Source organism: Podarcis vaucheri (assembly GCF_965113315.1).
Source record: "Podarcis vaucheri genome assembly, chromosome: 4".
In the NCBI taxonomy this organism is placed as follows: domain Eukaryota; kingdom Metazoa; phylum Chordata; class Lepidosauria; order Squamata; family Lacertidae; genus Podarcis; species Podarcis vaucheri.
In genome coordinates this window covers 53,825,526-53,849,654 of record NC_138762.1, presented here as the reverse complement: position 1 = coordinate 53,849,654, position 24,129 = coordinate 53,825,526, and the positions used below count along the sequence as shown (strand labels likewise).

General features: G+C 40.3%; 1 protein-coding gene and 1 long non-coding RNA gene across 6 annotated transcripts in view; one reads left to right on the top strand and one right to left on the bottom strand.

The window, feature by feature from the left end:
- LOC309531359 overlaps positions 1-24,129 on the bottom strand; it is a 90,626-nt gene that overhangs the window by 8,836 nt on the left and 57,661 nt on the right. The gene's annotated exons all lie outside the window — the stretch shown is intronic.
- GRIK1 (glutamate ionotropic receptor kainate type subunit 1) overlaps positions 1-24,129 on the top strand; it is a 165,705-nt gene that overhangs the window by 106,285 nt on the left and 35,291 nt on the right. For 2 of the 4 annotated variants that reach the window (XM_082220734.1, XM_082220735.1), the window contains exons 6-9: positions 267-440; positions 2,887-3,030; positions 17,244-17,351; positions 20,100-20,144. In XM_082220734.1, the coding sequence (XP_082076860.1) occupies positions 267-440; positions 2,887-3,030; positions 17,244-17,351; positions 20,100-20,144 (471 nt within the window). The remainder of the gene's footprint in view (positions 1-266; positions 441-2,886; positions 3,031-17,243; positions 17,352-20,099; positions 20,145-24,129) is intronic. The other 2 variants (XM_082220736.1, XM_082220737.1) reach the window with 1 other exon arrangement.

Sequence of the window (24,129 nt, the reverse complement as noted above, 5' to 3'; positions counted from 1 at the left end):
GTGGGGAAAATAAATCCTACTCAGATCAAAGCTATTCAGATTTTATAATGAATGCCATTTTTGGTGAGCTTGGGATCAAGGAAAAACAGTACAAGGCTAGGAAAAAAACAATTCCTTGGTTCAAGAGCCATGGCTTTGAAACCCATTGCTACTCTAGGTTGGCACTACTAGGCTACTGGCTTGACTCAATATATAGGATGGTTCCTTTTATCATTAATACAATCTATTCCTTTATTTTCCCCCAAAATGAAACCTTGATTATTTAGGATTTGTTTGCACTAGACCTGGAACCCTACAGATACAGTGGAGTCAATATGACTGGATTTCGCTTACTCAACATTGACAATCCACAAGTGTCATCAGTTATTGAGAAGTGGTCAATGGAACGACTACAGGCACCACCCAAGCCAGAGACGGGTCTCCTAGATGGCATGATGACTGTAAGTGAAAGAGCACTGTCTACTATATCCACAAGGTCCATTTTCTGTCCACAATGTTGGCAGAAAATGGGGTCTGCTCTGTGGTCTTTCAGCTGCTTGATAAAGACTATTTTTTTATTTTAATGTCTGTTGAAAACCTGTTAAAAACCTGGTGTTGCTTAAAAGATTTGCTATACTGCTTTTCATCTCTTCTGCTGGAGGTTTTATGCTGTGGTGGTGGTGGTGATTTATTTCAGGTTTATAGTTGTCTTTTACAGTACAATCCTATGCATGTCTACTCAGAATAAGCCCCACTAAATACAATGAGGCTTACTCAAAGGCACGTGTGTGTATAGAACTGGAGCCTTAGCAAATCTAGCATTCTATGCCACCTAGAGTATTGTTACTGGGTAGCAAAATAAGGATTGTTAATAAATCATAGAAATGTAGAGTTGGAAGGGACCCTGAAGATCATCCAACCCAATAAATAGTAAGATTGTGCCTTTGAGTGTTGGAAATTTCAGCAGGTGTACAGTGGTGCCTCGCAAGATGAAAAGAATCCTTTCTGTGATTCTCTTCGTCTAGCGGTTTCTTCGTCTTGCGAAGCAAGCCCATTGACGGATTAGCGGATTAGCGCTTTTAGCGGCTTATCTGCTGATCGGATCAGCTGATAAGCGGCTTAGCGGCTTAGAAAAAGGGGGGGAGGGAAAAAAACCAGCAGGAACTCGCAAGACATTTTCGTCTTGCGAAGCAAGCCCACAGGAAATTCGTTTTGCGAAGCACCTCCAAAACGGAAAACTCTTTCGTCTAGCGAGTTTTCCGTCTTGCGAGGCATTCGTCTTGCGGGGCACCACTGTAGCTCTTTTCCTCATGTACAGTGACAAGCTACATCTTCTGTGCAGGATGACTCTGCTCGCATGTCAGCTCAGTGTGCAACAGCTGTGAAAAAGGCAAATTCAATGCTAGCAATCATTAGGAAAGGGACTGAAAATAAAACTGCCAATATCATAAAGCTGTTACACAAATGCATTGTACAAGCACAGTCGGAATGCTGTGTACAGTTCTGGTTGCTTCACTTCCGAAAGGATATTCTAGAGCTGGAAAAGGTTCAGAAAAGGGCAATCAAAATGATCAAGGAGATGGAGCAGCTCCACTATGAGGAAAGGTTACACAACATTTGGGGTTTCTTAGTTTAGGGGGGAAATGAGTAAGAAGGCGCATGACAGAAGTGTATAATATTATAAAGTGAAGAAAGTAAATCCTCTCTTATAATATTAGAGCCCATTGTTGTCCAGTGAAGTACAATACTAGAATACTCAAACAGGCAAAAGGAAGTATTTCCACAAAGAGTGCATAGTTAACATACAGGCAACTCTCAACTTACACTGGGATTACGTTTCAGGGATTCCCTGTAAAGCCAAAACCGTATATAGTTAAAAACAGGTGGGATTGCTAAAGTCTTTTCCCCCCAGATGACTGCCCCCTTTTTATTTTTCATTTTTTAAATTGTCAGGTGTGTGCAGCTAAATGTGCACACGTTAAATGTGTGTAAGTTGCTAGTTACCTGTATTGTATTCGCTCCCACTGGATGTAGTGATGACCACCAACCTGGATGGCTTTAAAAGAGGATTGAACCAATTCATGGAGGATAAAGCCAAAACAACTTAGGTTTTACATCCACTTGCAGAGACAGTGTGCCTCTGAATAACTGTTTCTAGGAGCTGAAAGTGGGGAGAGTGCTGTTGTACTCAGGTCTGGCTTGCAGGCTTCCCAAAAACATATGGTTGGCTACTATGAGAGTAGATGAGCCTTCGGTCTGATCCAGGAGGGGTCATCTTAGGTTTTTATGATGGTTATTATAGGTAAACAATTTAAAACTGGCTCCCATTTGTAGTTTGTGGTTAAAGCCAGGTCCTAGATCTGAAAGATTATATGGGAAGCACTGCTCACAACAAGTTAAGACTTTAAATTTATTCTCAAACAAAGCTATTGATTTTATGCCAATCCTAATTTGTACACCAACAATGATCACAGATCTGTACTAAATTAAGAATTGTTAGTAAATTCAGATCACATTTGATTGCTAAACTATCTAGTATTTATAAGTAGTGTAAGTAGGTCAATGAAGCATAGAATTAATCTATTAATTTCCCAAAAGATTTGCAGTGTGTGAAGTTTTATAATAAATAATAATATGTCTCATTAAACAGATGAGTCTTTAACTCTATCCATTGGTCTTATAGACCCAACAAACCTCTGTCGTTTAAATGTATAATTGCTCACTAAGGGCCTGATCCAAAGAAGTTATGCTGGTTCCGAAAACTAATGTCTAAAATTAGACATTACTCTTACATAATCACAGATAATTGATGAGAGTACTACAAGCCTTAGACATAGGGCTCATATTTTGGATGAATGAAGGGGAAACATGTTGTCTTAAAAGTGCTTTCTATTTTCCCACATACAGACAGAAGCAGCTCTGGTGTATGATGCTGTTTACATGGTTGCAGTGGCTTCCCAGCGTGCCTCCCAAATGACTGTCAGCTCCCTGCAGTGTCACAGACATAAGCCGTGGCGTTTTGGACCCAGATTTATGAACCTGATAAAAGAGGTAAGCATGGACCATTTGCTGGAATTCAGAATAGCCTTTTTCTCTATTGCTGTTTAATACACTAGAAACTCTCTCTACCACACAATGCTTGGTGTCATTTCTAGTGCTTAGCTAACAGCAGAATATTCACATATCCTCTTTACTGAAGGAAATTCCTGGTACAGTATTAAAAACTTCAGCCTACAATTTGGTACAAAGCAAACCTGACGTAACTTTTGAAGGGCCATTAAAAGCACAGATCACCCCTGCCCTCTGCATTTGAACTATTAGTTTAAGGTTTCTAGTGAACTTTCCACTGGGAGTTCGGGGGTGATTTTCATTTTTGTAAGCCTGTATCAGCACACAGAGCTTGGGGAAACCAAAATATACCGTAATCATTTTCAGTTAAAATGTTTGATGCTAGCACCAAAGAACATAAATATTGAAATGTGAGTATCAAATTTGTCTCTTTTTAAACATCAATTCCTAGAAGTTAATTTGTGTGATATTTTGATTATTTCAAGCATACAATTTCTATACAATAATAGACTTACACAACTGTATATTCAGATCTGATGAGTACTGTGCTTTGTTGAAACAAGCCAACTTCAAACAATGGCTTATGAAGCTTCAGAGTAATTTCATGTTAGCATGTGCTCACAACACTAAATTATGGTTAACTGTAATTCCAAGGGAAGGCTTTCATTCTCCTGTTCTCTTGTATGAGTCGAATCTCTCTTATGCTTGTTCCTGTCACAAGAAACATTAGCTGATTGTGATGTCCAAACAGAGCTAATGCCTGAATTTCTACACATTTTTCTGTTTTTAGAAACTCAGCTAATCCTACTCCATATACAAATATGGTATATGTTTCACAACATCTATTCAATCATCTTAACCCAGATTTACACTCCAAACCCAATTCCTCACTAGTCTTCCACATTAATTTCCACAGTATCTAGCATATCAATAATAATGAGGTTGTGGGAAAGTTTATCAAAACATTTGTGAAACATTTCCAACCAGACTGTGTCATTGCTTAAGCAGTTTTCATAGAATGCCTTAATTATGTTATGCCCCAAAGCAACACAGCTTCTCAGTAAATGTAGTTCATGGTCTGATATGTGACTTTATTGTACAATTCACATTTATTGTGTACAGCTTGATTCTGCATGGCACATGAGATCTGACCTAATTACTGGTAGTTTCACAGATAATTTATTTTATGGTCTATAAAACATTAACTCAAAAGGCTCAAGCTTCTTATCTTTTGAAGTGTGTTTTTTTGTACTTAGCAAAAGAGAAAAATGACAATCACCATGATGGATTGAAAACTGCAGCACACCACTATGCTGCGCTATTTCCACAGCAGTAATTGCTTTCAAACTGTAGGGTGTAATAGATAATGCCAGAGCTTATCTATGCCTTCCTATTTTTGCTGCAGTGTGTACATATGTATTTATTTATTAAGAGGATTTATGTCTCACTACTTCAGGCAACCGCCTCTGAGAGCAACTAATGAAGTTCTTAAAACAATAACAATCCAAGCAACAAATCCCTTTAAAGAGCAACTAGATCAGCAGGGAAACTTGCAATCTGAGAAAATTAGACATAAAGCCCAAATATCTAAAAGTAAGAAGAATAAAATTATACTGTATAGTGCATATGTGTGAACACTGAGCTATTCTGAAACCTTTGGAAAGGTAGCATAAGGGGCAGCTACACATTATGTGAGAGATCTGTGATTCAATTTCAAGGCATTTCTTAAAAGACAAAACTGCAATACATTTGTAGGGGACTGAGAATTTCTTAAGAGCTAATAGAAAAGAAGGGGACCGGGTGTTACTGTAGGTTAAACCACAGAGCCTAGGGCTTGCCGATCAGAAGGTCGGTGGTTTGAATCCCCACGACGGGGTGAGCTCCCGTTGCTCGGTCCCTGCTCCTGCCAACCTAGCAGTTTGAAAGCACGTCAAAGTGCAAGTAGATAAATAGGTACCGCTCCGGCGGGAAGGTAAACGGCGTTTCTGTGCGCTGCTCTCATTTGCCAGAAGCGGCTCAGTCATGCTGGCCACATGACCTGGAAGCTGTACGCCGGCTGCCTCGGCCAATAAAGCGAGATGAGCGCCGCAACCCCAGAGTCGGCCACGACCGGACCTAATGGTCAGGGGTCCCTTTACCTTTACTAATAGAAAAGAGGTGTTAAGTACTTTTCCTCTGTGCCTCTTTCCCTGTCAGACCTGCAAACATACTTAGCTGCTCCTTGTGCAGCAATCAGCATTTGGGAGGAGAAATTTTGATCAGGAAATCACAGCATCCACTACTCTGAAGAAACTTTTAAATTGCCCCAACCCCAAGCTTTTCTGTTCAGGCTTAATTAGACAGCTATATCAATAGGAGCTGTGTGCCCACAAACAGTATTAGATTCCCTCCTTTGAAATTCTCCTATCAAAGGAGTTTTAGTTTTATGTGACTGCTGAGTTTTACAAAAGGAAGGATCTCTGCAATAACCACAAAATAAAAAATAAAATAATTGCAGCCAAGGAATCTAGAATCACTATATTTGCCATTTAGCAACTAATTTATATATATTAGAAAAGTAGATTGCTGATTTACCTTTTTTCCTCCTCGCTTTTGCTAAGCAAGAGGTATGGGACAGGGAGTAACAATTGAGGCAGCACCAGTCATACCTAGAACTTATAGCCCTGCAGTACTAGACATTTTAAAGTAGACTTTATTGAATTGTCTGCCTGTCCCTTGATTTTGAAAAATGGCTGTGCTTTAGATGCAACATCTTACCATGCACTTTAAACAACAAATGTCCTGTAATATCCAAGAATGTACAAAATGGTTAATATTGCAACAGAAATACCATTAATGTTACTTTACACAAACCCTGGATATTATGTATGAGTGTGGGGAACATTAAGCTTTTGCTGGAGAAATATAAGCTTGCTGGAACCCTTTGGATATTCCTGCTGGTTTAAGGTAACCTAACTAGAGTTCACAAGCCAGGTTTTGTGTGGGTGGATATTATATACAGTACATTGCCTAGGATCAGCATTCAGTTACAATCAGACGGGGAGACTAAATCCTTTCCAGAAGTTCCTGTTCCTGTGACCTAATGTCATTTGATATCTAAATGATACTCTAATCCTTCGCCCCCTCATGAAACAGTTTGCAAACAAATCTATATTCCCTGCCAGACAAAGAGGGAAACAGGTCATTTTCTTTCAAAATAAAATTTATATTTTTCTTCAGGACAGCTAAAATCAGTTCGGAGGAATTAAATTTAATTCCTCAGACAGCTGCCTTGCTATTTAACTCTCTGTCTCCAGGGATGGCTAACCTGTGATTCTTTTAATGAAGATAACCTGCCCAGCCAGCATGACCAATAGTTATAGATTATGGGAGTTGTATTCCAGCTACACCTGAAGGACCAAAGGTTAACCAGGCCTGATTTATAGGGAGAAAAGCCATTTAAAAAACCCAAAGCAGAAGAGCACCACCACCAGGCTCCATGAGCAAGGAAATGAGATAAATGCAAAATATACACGCCCCTCATAAGTAAAGTATTGAGGATATACTAAAGATTCCCATTAGCAGCAAACATAGAAGGGACTGTAGCTATTTGTCCAACTATAAACCCTTTGTGAAAGCTAGCTAAAGGAGAAATAATCATAAATAAACAGTAGATGAACAAAAGGAGCCAGAGGCTCCACAGTCCCCTTGAGCTTTCTCTGAATATATTTGTTACTTTCCCCCAATATATATGACATTTTTGCATTTCTCTAACTCCAAAAACCCTACAATTATGACGTGCAATAAATATGGATTTAACATTGCAATTATACAGTACAATAGATATGGATTTAACTCAAGATAAAAACTTAATTTGTTAAAGTTAACATTTGATGATGATTTGAACAATTTTCACAGCATGGTGATTACAGAAAAATAACAGGCAGGTTTGCATGAGGATTGTTAGTAGAACTCAATAAACCTATGAGAGCTTTATAATTTGATAAGAAATATTAGCATGAAAAATATGTTAAATTATGCCTTAAAGTGCATATTCTAGTTGGTAAAATGTGCAATGACTTATGCAGTCATTATAGTAATTATACAGTAAGCAGACGAAGAATAATAGAAAGCCAAAGAAGGGAGAAATCCAAAGCTAGCTGTTTATTATTGTGCAGTGTGCTAAACTAAATGAAAAAAGGAAACTGCATATTGGAAAAGAAACTACAGTCAAGGCCTGAAAGGCACATCCACACTTCTATAATTTTTATACTGGCTTAATTGTTGTGCCTTCCCCAAAGAATCCTGGGAACTGAAGTTTGATTATAGCGCTGAGATTTCTCAAGAAGCACACGCAGAACTTCAGTTTCCAGAATGTCTTGAGGAAATGAAATGACTACTAGTTGCACTATACATATCCATTGAGACTTAAAAATCTTAAATACAACTACACATACACATGAGTTGTGAATTGGGCTATGCATCTGGCTCAGGGAATTACCGTAGATAACTTTCCAGGGTCATACTTCCAAGGAAGAAAGGTGACTTTGTGGCTCACAGATCAGATCAGTGGTTCACAGAATTGCAGTCCTTGAGGAATGTTGAGGACATTTTATACTCTACACACTAAACATTCTTAAATTTAGATTTTAATTGAGCTTCACATGCCAAATTTATTGACTGCTGCTAACACAGTAGGGATTATATAGTGGAAAAACTCTCAGCTGCCATCTGTCCAGGAATGGCTGTTAAAAATGTCTGGAACTAAGTGAAATGGATAAGTTGATGGAAGGTATTCATAGAAGATCTTATTATTTGTATTGCTTTATTTATTATTGTTTACTGGAAAAGTAACTATGGATAAATGCTGGATATAAGTTTGTTTTTGTAGTAATAGCTGATATTGTAACTGCAACAGTATAATAAAATTCAAAATATGAAGAGGAGGGGAAATGTCAATTAAATCTGTCCAGATTTTCCATGACTCCTATGAATTCAATTGAATTAACTCCCCGCCCCCACCTTAACACTAGATCATCCTGTTGTTTGCTCACGCATAGTCTTTATGTTCTCTTCAGATAAATGTATAGCTGTTTTCCAACTGCTTTTCACCAATATGCAACCCGGCCCATCTGGCAAAGATTGCATTGGGGTGGTTCAATGTGTAGCTTTTCAGAGGTATTCATCTCTCACTTCCTCCCTAATTACAGCTCATTGACTAATACCTGATAATAATAAGTTTAACTAATAGAAATGGAAAATGAAAGGGCATAAACTGGACATCCTTCAGGAGACATATACTATTGATAGTGGAGGTGAAAGAAGGTATAGAGGTAGGATAAAACAAAAGGCAAGTGGAAGAAAAAAAGCAATGGAGGAGGGAGAAGTAGAAAGAATGAACCAGGAAGCCAGAGAGTGTTTGGAAACATAGATACCTATTTATATTTCGTACTGGTTTGGAACTTATTATTTTGAATAAAGAAAAAAATTGAAAGGCTCTTTAACATATCACTTTAAAAAAAAAATCTTAAAAAGTAATGTTTAAAATTTAATTCAAACCAGTTAAGTATGATATGGGTAAGTGTGGTTTGCCTTAGAAGCCAGCCTCACATTCTAGCATATAGGGTGAGCTTAGGGTTTAAAGGACATAAAACTAAATGCAAAGAGCAAAGAGGTGTATATACTGTAGTTCTGGTAAAGTGGTTACAGTACTGGATTAAGATTGGAGAGCTCCAGTTCAAAATTTCCACATGTAGCTTAGTGGCTGGCCTTGGACCTGTCCCTCCCTCAGTCTAACTCTAACTGTTGGTTGTTGCAATGATAAAATGTGTGAGATCTTGTATACCACACCAAGCTCTTTGCAGTAAGGGCAGAAGAAAGTGTAATTAGTCAGCTTAACCCCATTCTATAAATTACACAGATCAATATCTTAATGTTTTGAGCTAAGCATATACACAAAACACAGAGAGAGCTCACATTGGGTAGTTTGTAATGGCCCAGAGATGGTGTGCGCTTTGTAGTACTTTCAAGCTTGTTTATTCTCTTTAGCTAATATAACACAAAGAAATGTCTGCTTCACCATAACTGTAAAAGACTTTTGGGTCAGACTGAGCTTCATCTAGAGTAGCTCAGTGTGGGAAAGTTTCCCTAGAATGGCCAACTACTCTAATTGGGTACAGTCACAACTAAAAACTTCTGACTGATCTGATGGCTACTGTTGGCTAGAAACCATGGTGTAATATTGATTCTCAATAATGCATGACTAATAAATTTAGAGAAAGTGAAACAATGATCTCAATCAATGGTACAATGATAGAGTTTTTCAGGGAAAATTGCATTTGCTTGAATTTAAGATCGATACACATTCATATTCAATCTGTTTTTATTAAGGTTAATAACCTCATTTAAAAATATAGATTTCAGATATTATTGCAGTGACAATTTATCTTTCAAATACTGCACCTATAGATGAATTATGCTTATTGAGACAATTTTGACCACTGAAAGTTAGCATCTCCTGCACAATTTGTTAGTTATATTATAAATTAATGCTTCACTTGCATGCATATGCGGTGCCACTTCATGAATGCATAACCTTGGTTCAATAATCTGTGGTAGCTACATAGGCGCCGACTCCATGGGGCTTGAGGGGGCCCGAGCCCCCTCAAAAATTCGTTTGGGGGGGCTCAGCCCCCCCAATAATCTCGGGCGGCGGTGGGCGCGTCCGCGGCTTTTATAGGGCGCCCGGCGCGCACCAGCTCGATAACGGGCACCCGCGCGGCGGGGGGCGCCGGGCCGGAGGAGGGGGGCGGCCGGCCTGTCTCCTTGGCAACCCCATTGAGCAGCGCCGGCTCCCCCGGAAGGGCCATTCCCCCGCGCCGCCGATCGCCAACACCGCCGACGCTGTGGCTGCCCGAGCCCGAGCCTGAGCCTGAGCCCGACCCCGACCCGGAGCCCGAGCCTGAGCCTGAGCCCGACCCGGAGCCCGAGCCTGAGCCCGAGCCCAAGCCCGTCAGTCAGTCAGTCAGTCAGTCAGGAAGGAAGGAGAAATGGGGAGGGAGACGAGGGAGGAAAATTGCGCGCAGGGTGAAGAAAGGAGAAGGGCGAACGAGACGAGCTTCCAACCCAAAAAAGGGCTGGAAGACTGGGAGGATGCAGGATCGGGAAAGAAAGCGACGCCTTCCCCGCCCGCGACGTCGCCCGCTTGTCATTGGCAGCGCAGCGGGCGCCCAGAGGGGCTGGGCACTGGTGCAGGGCCACTCCGCAGCTGCGGAGGACAGCTGCGCGGCTAGCAAGGTGCGCCGCGTAGAGCGCGGCCCTTGTGTGGCCCGGTGGCCAGGCAAGCTCGGGCGGGGACCCCCATGCGAATCTAAGACGGGAGAAGAGGGCAGAGCAAAGGGGGTCCCTTCCCCAACCTCCGGCTCTGAGACTTCCCTGAGCCCCAGAAAAGCGAAAGGATTTTCTCTTCTTCTTTTTTTATAAATATTTTATTAAGTTTTCAAATACAAAGTTAGAAACATACACTGAAGAAAAAAGTAAAAGAACAAGAAAAAGAAAAAAAAGAAGAAAAGAAAACCAACCATTCAACACATTTTTTATATAACTAACTGGACTTCCTCGCATCTCCCTTACCCTGCATTCTTTATAATAAAGATATCAGCAAATTATTACCTTGTTTCGTACCTTATTTTGTACTTTTCAAATACTATACCTCTAAATTTAACATACTTTTCATCAGTTACTTATATCTTAAATTAAACATAGTATTACCTTAGATTTTGACCTTTTCTTACTTAAAATATAATTTCCTGTTTCCCAAATCTAATTGCTGAAGCTATAGTTTCCGAATCGTGTAAATTTTTAACATTCATACAACTTATATTGTTTTTGTAAATAGTCCTTAAATTTTTTCCAGTCCTCTTCCGTTGTTTCTTCTCCTAAATCTCGGATTCTGCCAGTCATTTCAGCCAGTTCCATGTAGTTCATCAATTGCGTCTGCCACTCTTCCAGTGTGGGCAAATCTTGTGTCTTCCAATATTTTGCGATAAGTATTCTTGCTGCTGTAGTTGCATACATAAAGAAAGTTCTATCCTTCTTTAACACTTTCTGGCCAACAATGCCCAAGAGGAAGGCCTCTGGTTTCTTGGGAAAGGTATACTTAAATACCTTTTTTAACTCATTATAGATCAATTCCCAGAAGGCCTTAACTTTTGGACAAGTCCACCAGAGGTGAAAGAATGTCCCTTCAGCCTCCTTACATTTCCAACATTTATTATCAGACAGGTGATATATTTTTGCAAGCTTGACTGGGGTCATGTACCACCTATAAATCATTTTCATAATATTTTCCTTCAAGGCATTACATGCCGTGAATTTCATACCGGTGGTCCATAACCTTTCCCAGTCCTCAAACATGATGTTATACCCAATATCCTGAGCCCATTTTATCATGGCTGATTTGACTGTCTCATCCTGAGTGATTTTCTCTTCAACCTGCCCTCCATCCTCTTGCAGAAAACTCTTTGCCTGCCCTGCCCGTATCTCGTTTTTGCTTTTTAATTCCACACACGCACCCTTCGGACTTCGTGGCAATCGGGCGCGTGGGTGTGTTTCCTAAGAGAGTGAGGACCCCCGCCTCCTCCCCACCTGCTCCCTCGCCAGCCAGCCAGCCGCGCGCCCTAGCCGGAGAGCCCCGGCCGTCCCCGTCGCGCAATCGGCTGGATCTCCCTTCAGCAGGCCGTGCTCACAACTCGGCCCAGGGACCCCCCAGCAGCGGATCTCCGGCTCAGCTGAAGAATCCGGCAACAAGCCCCCTCCTCCCCAATCGCTCCGCCGAAATACGCTCCAAAACCCCCCAGATAGGCCGCCGGCCGCCAAGTCTAGTGGCGCCCTGAGCGAGGGTCTCTCCCCAACACCGCCACCTCGAACTGCGTTCTCCCGGCTACCCGAGCGAACCAGCGGCAGGACCCCGGTATGGGCCCCCCCAATATTTTTTATAAGTCGGCGCCCCTGGGTAGCTAGCTTATCAACTAGGGTGGCAATAATGAAAACAGCTAAATCCAAGTTTATGGTGCCTTTTCCAAACAACTACCATGTTGACAATCATCTCAGCAACATTTTCCACGCACAGGGTCTGAAGGTGGATTAAATCACGCTTTTGCAGGGACTAAAAATTCACTGTTCTACAGTGACTGCCTTCTGCTGATGCAACTGTCATTGGCAGCTATTAAATAATGCCTGTTTCTGACAAGCGGCAGCTATTGTCCTAAACCAGGCATGTTCAAGCAGTCGATCGCAATCTACAAGCTATCCTCCCCCCAAAAGACTTGACAACTCTCAGCAATGACAATGGGTAGATCACTGCCAGTTTTTTTATACTGGGAGTTGGAAGTGCCTGTCCTACACCATCTATCTGTCCCTATTGAAATAGACCATGGAAGGGATGCTCCCCATATGATGGAGCCAAATCATATGGTAAGTGCTTGTACATGGCATGAAGAAGGGGAAATCATCATGAAGTTGCCATTTTGGTTACATCACCATGGCAAGCATAACACGCATCCCAGCTCTCTGGCACAATATTAATATTGTGGGCCAGGCAGTCTCACTGGATTGCTGGTCAGCAACTAACTAAGAAGTTACATCATTGAGAAACATATTTTCACAACCCGTTCTATAATAATTAGAGAACCCTGGGGAAGGTAACTAGTACCTAAGAACTTTACAATACTTTGCAAGTGCTTCAGTCTTGTCCAGATTAGTTGCTGGCATCTTCTCAGTTGCTAAGTGCCTCACACATTTTACCACAGATTGTCAAAACTTTCACTTAACCAAGAACTACTTGAAAACTCACAGGCTGCTTTTTTGAACAGAAGGGCCACAGTTGGTCTAGTACAGTTACATAATTACTACACCCAAGGTCATTTAGTTCAGGATGTGGAACTTATTCTGCAACAGCAGCTAGGATTATTAATTAAAGCAGAGGTCCCTAAACTTTTGGAGCCTAGGGGCACATCTGGAAATCTAAGAAGCTGTCACGGAAACCACAAAATAGAAAAAGTGGTGGAACTTAGAACCTCCCACTTGAAACAAACAACAACAGGAAAAATGTCTGCGCCTCTCCCCCAAGCCCAAAACACATAGAAAAGAAGGCATCTTTTCCACAAAACAGCCCCAACCAATCAAGCAACTCTCCAAAAATATTCAGTTTTCTTTTTTAAAAAATGTGAGGGGCAAGGGGCCTTGGTTAACATCAAGGAGGATATCTGAAGGCAGCATGCTGCTTATGCTATTTTAAAGTATTTTGAAAATAAAATTCAATATGTGTTTTTATTTTGAGCTCCTTTTATTTCATTGGAATGCGTATGTTGCTCTATATAGAACATTCAGAATTAGTAATAACAAATCAATCAGCTAAAATCAAATTAAACTGCAAAGACAACAGATGTTAAATCCCCAGAACTCTGCCAACTGGTCTTAAAATTTGGTTAAAATAGGAATATAGGAAATGTTCCCTGAAGAAAGTGTCAGGAACAAGTGGAAGTTCCAGTATTCTTGGATAGATATCAAGGATGTCTCTCCAAGCACCATCACTAACTGAACGAGTCACATACTCTAGTGAATGGCAGGACACCAACAAGTACGGTATGCAGCAGGAGAAGGGGAGTCAGTGATTTCTCCTAGGAAAAGGAAGCTCCTTGCCGCCCCAACCTTTTTCTGGAGAAAAAGCCCTGTGAAGGAGCCCTGTTAGGGGATTTTTCCTAATCTAGTTTTTACTCTAAAGGCAGTTAAACACTGGCCATCAAATGTTCATTGATGACACATTCACACTTTGAAATTAGTTCAAAGTAAGATGTTGCTGGGACTTCTGGTCAAATAAGTTGGGATCTAATGCTTAACCCAATTTTATACATTGGATTACAGCATCTGTAACTACAAAAGTGGACAACTTATTGCTTATGGAGGATGTCAGTTAATGAGAAGGGTAGGCCCACCAGCAAGTCAATAGGAAATGTGAGAATATTTTCTGAAACAGAGGTGACAAAGGGACTGTCAACTGAAAATTGATAATTCTCTGGCAGAACCATCAGGAGAATGACTCAGTGAGAGCTCCTACGATAACTACCATTTACACTCTTGAAGAGCCTATTCTGTGAACCTTAAATCACCACAGACCTCTTAAAGATCCCACCCTACTATCTGTAACACAAAAATCCCCTGCAAATGCTACGTAAAGGATTTAGGTACCATGTGATTATGATATTGCTGTGCACATGATAATATTCATTTCAGTAGATTCAGTTCTACAGATAAAAAAAGATGGAAACTTAATCATACTTCTGTAAGTTTTGTGTACACCATCCAGGTTCATAGTAGATAGCTATCTAAAAGGTAAAGGGTAAAGGTACCCCTGCCCGTACGGGCCAGTCTTGCCAGACTCTAGGGTTGTGCGCCCATCTCACTCAAGAGGCCGTGGGCCAGCGCTGTCCGAAGACACTTCCGGGTCACGTGGCCAGCGTGACATCGCTGCTCTGGCGAACCAGAGCCGCACACGGAAACGCCGTTTACCTTCCCGCTGGTAAGCGGTCCCTATTTATCTACTTGCACCCGGAGGTGCTTTCGAACTGCTAGGTTGGCAGGCGCTGGGACCGAACGACGGGAGCGCACCCCGCCGCAGGGATTCGAACCGCCGACCTTTCAATCGGCAAGCCCTAGGCGCTGAGGCTTTTACCCACAGCGCCACCTGCGTCAGATAGCTATCTACAATGTGTTTAATGCAGAATAGGAATAAATATATAGCTGAGAGAACCTGTAATTAGAATTGTAAAGCAGACACTGATGAGTTTGCTCTATTATAATATATTGTGAGACTTCCTGGCATTTTTAAGCTATTTCATGAAGGAGCAAGCTAAATGAGGATAATAAAGATCGTCTACACTTGAAAATCTATTTTCTTCTAGTGTTACAATGGAAGTCACTAGGAACTAGCCAAAGGCCAGTTTGTATACACAGGAAACGTTGGAAGAGAAGACTGCACCTGTACTAGAACTGTTTTTAAATATGGAATTGTTTTAAAATGCTTACATTGTTTTTAAACATGGAAGTGTTGTTGCTTATTTATTTAATATATTGAACTGTTTCAAATTGTTTTTACACTTTTGTGGTTTTGTGGTTGTAATGGTTATATAATTGCATATTTTATTGCTGCAACCCACCCTGGGACTTTATGGCAAAGGGTAGGCAAGAAATCAAATAAATAATTAAATCATGTATAAAATATTTCTTGAATTAGAAACCTTTCAGAGTTTTTTAAAAGAAAGCTGTATGAAAGAAACTGCAGCAGTTTGTTGCCTCAGATGGAACAGCAAAGCGCTCTCTCACACACACACAGAGAGAGAGAGAGAGAGAGAGAGAGAGAGAGAGAGAGAGAGACCTGGCTATAGCGAGTGCCTGGTCAATTAACTTATTTTGACATTGAGGCAGAAACTTCACAAACACCTTTCTTCCCCCTTCTTGGCAATAAAAATACAACTATAATCATGTAAGTAGCTAGCCATTTCTTGTCCTTTTATAAAGTCCCAAATCAGGTGCCTGAAGCAGTCTCCTTAGTCTGCCCAGTGGTAGGTCTGGAGCCTGCATACAAGTCCACCTCTGCCAGCTTTTTCTTAACAGCATCTTAAGGCTTACCTTTGACTCAGGCTGTCACATATATTATTTAACTCTCAACAGTGATGCAGTTATTCATAGCAGATGAGGCTAAAAGAGTTATATGTTTGTGTGGGAACAACAAGAACCAAAAATGTTGGTTGTAGCCTTTATGCCCAACTACCAAATTAATCATTTCATTACTCCCAGTAAAAGAAAGGAACTGTTAAGTATGTTTCATGCTACCACATTTGTCAGTGTGCTATGTAACAAGAGAACACACAACCATGTTTTTTGTGGTTGCACCATATAATAGAACTCTCTCCTGAGTTATATTCACCTAGCATCTTCTTTTAGGCACTAGGAGAAATCCATCTTGTTTACCTGAGGTTTGACAGTTAAAAGTGATTTTTACTGCTCTTTTTGTTTCTGTTAGTTTGGCTGGTTTATATCTTAGGTCTTAATGTTTCTCTTTCTTTGACTCTTTTGGTTAATCAGTATTGGATTGTTTTAATTGCTTTAAGTGCTATCTAATTTGTCAATTGATTTTGTAATTGTTTTGTGTGTGTGCATGGTTTTCTTCTGGACTTTGTAAGTCACCGTAAAAGCAAATTTGGGTGGAAAGTTGAGGCAGAATTTTTTTTAATAGACAAAGTAAATCACCCACAAAACTCCATTCCTGTCTTTCCCTCCTCCACCTTTCTACAACTTCTCACAACAATGCATTTGATTTTCACAATTCTCTTCCCTCTGTCCGCCCCTTCATAGGCAAATTCTCCATTATGTGCTCCCACCAAGGGCTATATTAATGCCAGAACACAGCCCAGGTATCCGCCTCCATTAGTTAACCATTCAATCCACAACAAAACTTTTTTGCAAAAGTTCTGATCTCATTTCCTTGCTCTCTTTAGTTCCTTACATGGACACACTGCTGTTTTCAGTAAACTACCCCAGTTGCTCACACTTGACTCCCTTGTATTTTGGTTAAAATGTGTTGGATCTGGGCCAGCTCTACAAGACATACAGTGTGTCCTCTGGAAAGGAGCCAGGCGTCGCGGTGAAAAACAGATTCTGTAGCACAGTGTTTCCACTAAATTTACAGTCATTCTTGCTTATTCCCTGAAAGCAGAAAAGTGGTTTGTATATGCCCTTATGGATTCCTTGCTGCCTGATAGGGCTTCTTTGTGTAATAAATTGGGTTAATGTCTATCAGAATGGCATCTCTGTTAATTTTTGTAATTCCAACAGTGCAAAGATTGGCCTGAGACTAGGACATATGACAGCTCAAAACTCTTTGCAACCCCATGAATTATTTTTGGTTTGAATGTTGTTGATGGATAATGTACCTTGGAGATGTTCCCCAAGTTCCATGCACATGTTTTCTGTCCTTATTATATAACTATTGATAATGCATTGAGTTGAATAAAATCAGAAAATCAATAAAAGAAGATTGTTTTGTTTGGAGTGTTTTTGAAAGGAATTCTACTAAGAAAGAGAGATTATGCACAATTATTTTTGATGGGCTTGAAAAGTTGAGGCTACACATTATCTCTCTCCCTTTCTTTCTCTAGGCTCGTTGGGATGGTTTGACAGGGCGAATTACTTTCAACAAAACAGATGGCTTAAGAAAGGATTTTGATTTGGATATTATTAGCCTCAAGGAGGAAGGAACAGAAAAGGTAACCAGTTTGGTACCACTGTGTGCATGCTGTGAGCCAGACGGTGCAGACAGCAAGATTTTTATATATTCAAAGGCAGAAGGAACAATAAATATTGGGCACCTTGCTGTACAAATCTCACTGAAATTAATATAAAGTATGAGCATTTTTCTTCTTGTATGCATTTCTCAATCATTTTGATGACGTTTGTTCAACCAGACATCCTTGTGGTGTGCCAATTGACAGCATTATCCTGAAGCATACACACTTAATAGAAGCAAATAAAAGTGGGTAGTTCAAATGCTGGTAGTTCAATTTTTATTTACCTCTTGTAGCTCGTAATAATTTCCAAGTAGAAACCTAGATATAATACCCTAACCTAATTAGAAGTCACCTACCTGTGCAATTAGCACAAGGAACTGTGTGTTGCACAGGCAGTTCTTCCAACCCAATTTAGTAGTAGAGTGCAGTACATAAAGCCCTATAGAGTATGCTGTAAACGTGGTGATAAACAGTTTATCCCCCGTTCTATTCTCCCTACCAAACAGCTGATTGGCAACATAGCAGCTTATTTTACAGGCTGTATGAATTCTACTTCCACTAATGCACATGCACACTGATAGATAAGGGTCCCTGTTTCTACTCTCCACATCCGATCATCTTTGAATTATGTCTAATGTCATCACTTTATATCCGAAATATTTTTTCAGCTATACCAAGTAACATTCATAGCACCAACCCTAAACTCTAATCTTAACAAAGAAAAAACTGATTCGTATTCCTACTGAAATAAGTGAATTGGATGGTACACTTTGGGAAAATATACACACACTCTTGGATCTTCATACATGCACAGATGCTGAAAACCAGCTTATATATAGTTTGCTCCTTACCAGTCCTACTGTTCTAATGCAATTTCTCGAAAATAAATGGATCGAGCATTATAGTAACCCTCTGCCCTGTTTTAGCTATGTTTTGTCTTTTTCAGTTTAAGTGAAGCAATGATTATTGCCCCAACCTAGTCATCTCCTCCACACACTGCAGATCCGCATGCACAAGTGTCCTGCTGCACAGTGGACAGTTCTATTGATATGCTTTCTGTATGCAAAGGCAGCTGTGGGATTCCACAATGTGGGGAAATGTTGTGAAGATAGGGCAAGGATCCACAATGCTTAGAGCTGGGGATGGGAGCAGGGAATTGTCCTTGGCCTTGTGCTGAGTTCCGGAGGTGCTGAACAAGATGAGAGGCAAGACCGCACCTGTCAAGGCCAGAGAAAATGTAAGGACCTCTGAGTACAGAATCACAGAACTGGAAAGTTGGAAGGGGCCCCAAGGGTCATCTAGTCCAACCACCTGCAATGCAGGAATATCAGCTAAACCATATTAAGAGTCTCATGCTCTACTGAGAGCAGGAAGAGCTCTTTTCCTCTGCATGCGGAAGACAGCATCTGATGCAAGCAACTTACGTCTGATAACAGCTACAGTCAGATGACTGTCCTTTTCTTACCATAGCCACAAACAGCTGTACACATGTGCCTTTCTTACACAGAGGGAATTACTCACAGGCAAGTGTATGTTGGCCAAAGGCATTGCCGCAGCAAAACCACTTCATGTTTATCAACAGAGTAGCACTTGTTAACATTTTCTACCCCATTCTTAATTGCCCATGTCTGTCCACCTGCCTTGCGAACACTGCATTCTTTGAGAACTATGGATATGATATTTCCCCTTGGGGGCTCAATTACCTGCATGAAGAGCTTTACAGAGTCCTGCCCCCCACTCCAGTATGTGCACAGAGGTACACACAAGCATGTTATCTCTGGCGTTTTAATAATTGAACAGAAGGAAATAGCTGCAATGGTGATAGGCGAGAACACACAAAAAACCCATTTCCCAGAGCGCCCTGACATGTTGGCATGCCTTTCTGCCCGCATTGAGGGGAAGAAGGGATGAAAACAGGGCTCTGTTAAGCCCTATGGGGATTCTTTCACCTGCAGGGGCTATATCTACATAAGCAAAGATCATGTCATATATATTCTGTTCATACTGCTTTCAGTCAGCTTTTGATTTAGACATCACACCCAAGCGAAAAGGTCAGGCACAGTCATATTTTATCAAGACAGCCTTGAGAAGCCTAAAAACAATAGAGCTATCTAAACCCTCTATTTGTTACACAAGATGAAACATAAATAGCCTGCCTTTCTTAATAACATGCCTTGAGAAGCCGCTGGGTTTTTTTCACTAGAAGAGCAACGTAAAACTACTCCAATCCAGAAAACTTGATTCCGCTTTACAAAAGCAGCTGCAAAGCTATTAAATCTATGTGTTGTGTGACCCCCATTCAAATTGATCTGCTACTGACTAAATTATGGATTAACAAGCCTCTTTATATAATATGCAACTGGTCTGCTTTTGGACGGGGCGGGGGGAGATGCTGGGACTCAGTGTGGGAAATCCACACTGTTATCCACAAGCAAAGTATGCATTAGATTTGTTTATTTATTTAATCAGGGGGGCTGTAGAGAGAGGAGATGAGGCACTGAATTCATTCTAACATGAGTAAATTTTCTAATTTAGTTAAATGAAAGGTCAGTACTACCAATTACTAAACACAATAATGTCTCAATCCTACAGTAAGTGATTCTGTAAGTGTACATGCTATGATAAGATTGAAATGAAAATGCTAAGACTATGTAAAACATACAGATTTGCTTTATATTTTGACTGAAGAACTGTTTTGTGTCCCTTTCTGTTCTTTTCTAAATTAAGGCTGCTGGTGAAGCTACTAATAATTTATATAAAGTATGGAAGAAGGTTTGTATATAGACAGATGATGTAAGAAACCTACAGGTTGAGTCTGAAAAAAACTCTTCCTTAGGGTTTTGACAAATGGTCTCCAATTGCAGTTTAGAGACAATAAAAGTCGGTCTTAGAATAAACTATGCTATGTAGTATAGATTTTTGATTAACCACTACGTTTTATCTATCCAGTTGTAGAGTGCTGAAGTCACAGTGAGTTTTGGCCACAATCCGCTGAGGAGTCAGTATTATATGTAACAGCTTTCACTTTAGGGTGCAATCCTGCTATTAGCAATGCTCATTTCAAGACCTTATAGGATTTATACACGAGTAACAAGGCAGCTGGATTGCAGCCTTAATATTTTGCAGTGATACTGGAAAAATAAAACACCTGGAGGGCCGAGGTTGAGGAAGCCTGTTTTAAGAATTCCTTTACAATAATATAGTCTTTTTCTACTGATTAGTGAGATCAGATTATGGGAGTCTGAAATGCTGATTACCTTTCCATTGTATCTGATGGCAAAGTGTACAAAACTAGGACCAAGTTTTAACCACTATCTAGATGCTACGCCCTAGTCCAAAACATATGATATAGAAGTACTTTCCATTTATTTTGAGAAAGCTTACTTCCATGTAAATGCCACAATTAAGCGGCACTGTTTGCATGCACTTAGCCTTGCCCTTTAAGGAGCTTCTCCAATTAAAAGAGAAATAGTGTATGCATGAGAACAACCTAAGTATTTTCCTATCACAAAGCAGGAAGCTCTCATTGCAGCCCACTTGTTTAAACCTAGGATAATGGTTATATATCTTGCAACAATAATTTTTATCTATCTATCTATCTATCTATCTATCTATCTATCTATCTAAACTCCAGGCACAGTATTATTAGTTACAGCTTCTCATCAATCTCATTATAACCTAATAAAATGCCTAATTATTAAACATATTTTAATAAGCAGTAAACTTAAGCGGGTGGCGCTGTGGGCTAAAGCCTCAACGCCTAGGGCTTGCCGATCGAAAGGTCGGCGGTTCGAATCCCCGCGGCGGGGTGCGCTCCCGCTGCTCGGTCCCAGCGCCTGCCCACCTAGCAGTTCGAAAGCACCCCCGGGGGCAAGTAGATAAATAGGTACCGCTTACCAGCGGGAAGGTAAACGGCGTTCCGTGTGCGGCTCTGGCTCGCCAGAGCAGCGTTGTCACGCTGGCCACGTGACCCAGAAGTGTCCCCGGACAGCGCTGGCCCCCGGCCAATAGATGTGAGATGGGCGCACAAACCCCAGAGTCTGTCAAGACTGGCCCGTTCGGGCAGGGGTACCTTTACCTTTACCTTTTTAAACTAGTCAAAGATTTTTTAAAAACCAATTTTTCTCATCAACTAATGTGTCATGATCTGACATATTGTAACAAATCTAGGTGGGCTTTCACCCCCTCTTTTCATTGTTGGAAGTTCAAGTTATTATGCTGAATTAATTTAATCCAAATTCGAATGAATTAAAAAAATGCACTGGACACTATTTGCCATATTTTATGCTTTGAACTTGTCACTAAACTGCAATAAATCTCCTGAATTCACCCTAGTGCTGTGGTACTTTGGTCTCGTTCCTTCAATGCTCTCCTGACCTTTCCCATAACTGTAAGGTTGGCCTACACTCTCATTCCTTTGATGCTAATGTACAGTGTATATATTGTATTCTGTAAGTTTTGTGACTGTATTGTTCCATTTTTAATTATTTTTTGGTATGAATGTGTTACAATTTCCCATTGTCAACAATTCCACACTCAGTGTAAGTACAGCAGGAAACCTACAGGACATTGGTTTGTGGTAGCACACGCATTTTACATGTATAACCTGTAGTTCAACCTCTGCTATCTTCAGCCACAACCTATCAGGTTGCAGGGCTGGGAAAAAGCTTTGCCTGAGATTTGAGAATTGCTGCAGATTTGAGAATTGCTGAAGAGTGATAGACAGCATCGGACAACATGGCTCATTCGTCTGACTTAATACACAGTAGTTCCTTACAGTTATGACTTTATTGCAAAGACTGCAAAGAAAAAAATCTGATTCTATGAATAGTGTATCTTCCCCTCACTCCCGGCAAACCTACATTATTATACAAGTATTTCATTTATTTTAGAATCAATACCACTGAATTGATTCCCTCTGAAAGTGAATGAAAGAAAGCTTATAGTGAGAAAACAAAAATATAGCAACGCTATTCCAAACAAACAGAAGCAAAGAACAGGATTAGATAGTTTGTTTCATGTTGATGCTGACAATCAGCCCCAGAATACTGAAACAAACAAACAACCCAAAAATGGCCATTATTTTTGAGCACAATACTTCAAAGAATATAGCTTTAATCATGAAAATTAAAGCAGGAATGAGGTATCAGCAGGCCGAGGCAGTAAAAACAAAATAATTTCCTAAGAAACTAAGGATAGCCTGCAGGTTTTCACCTACTGAAGACCTGATTTTTTATTATTTCATCTATAGTACAGCACTTTCCTATAATGCCTTGCATACCTGAAATATCTATAACAGTTCAAATAATAATTAAGTATTGTACTTATTGCCTCAAGTACAATACTTTTCAGAGAGGCAGTTCACACATTCCACTAAATATCACTGAAGAATCAACCCAAAGATGCTGATGGATCTTAAATTCAGAGAGCCCCTAATTTAAAATTATGTTGCCAAAGTCAATATTGACAACTGACAGATAATGGCGTCTTGCCATTTTCTGATTTCAAAAATAGTGCCCATCCAGGCTGAATTAAATCTACTGGGTCATGAGAAAAGCATAATAGAACACTGACAGATCATTGGCAAAATGGAACAGATCTAATGGATCAGGACTGAAATCTGGCAGGAAATTGACAGAATCTGATAGATCACTAGTAGAGCTTGTGTGTTTCTGCTGCTATTTGAGTTGTGTGGGTGTGAATCATTCGTTGGGCTGGATCTGAAGATCTAAACTTTTAGACCCTGATACAAGTCACAGATGCCCCAAATGTGGTTTTACTGGTGACACCACTAAAATAATGGTCGTTGTAGAAGTTCTAATGGTGACCAATGGTATATATAAGATCAGCAAGACACAGATTCAAACAGACAGCATCTTATCTGGCAGTCTTGGTATACAATATTATAAAGTGGTCTTAGAAAGCAATCTGTCCAAATTTCACTGGATGAAGCATCAATAAATCCAGATATGTATTAACTATGTACTAATATAAATGCTACCTAGCTGGTGTATTTCTCTCTCTTTCTTTCTTTCTTTCTTTCTTTCTTTCTTTCTTTCTTTCTTTCATTCTTTCATTTATTTTATTTGTATGCCGCTTTTCCACACATCTCATGCTCAAAGCGGCTTACAATAAAGAAATAGGGATGCATTTCAAACGAACTCTACAAAAACAATTCCACAAAAACACAGCAAAACAAAAATAATAACAAAACCACATGTCAATATTATACGTACAGTATAACAAGATTACTTTAAAAACATGCAGCATCTATTAGCAAAAATAACAAGGGTGCTTCACAGTTTCAACGTAGAAGCAGAAACACCCTCTCCATTCAAGTAAATGCCAGTTGCAGGAATACAATTAATATGCCCGTTTTTTGTAATGCAGATGACAGGTACAGGTGATCAAAGCACCTTTGAGACTATGTGAGCTATTTGCATTGACAGGGAAGTCTTAGCACCAATGATGTAGATAGTGGTGGAGAAGGATTAAACTTATTCTCTCTGTCCTGCAGTCCCATTCCCCCCCCCCCCACAAATCCACAAACATGTGGATTTGTGCAATCAACACATCTGCTTTGGCCCTATTCTTGGTTGTTTCACACTGGTCATTGATAGCTATTTTTCTTCCCCTGCAATTCCATTAAAGCCTAAGGGGCTGAAAAATTGGATTCATGCACAGTTGATTTTACAAGTATGTTATTGTTTGCTTTGCAGTTTACATGCATGCCACTAGATGGGATTTCAAATTCCAC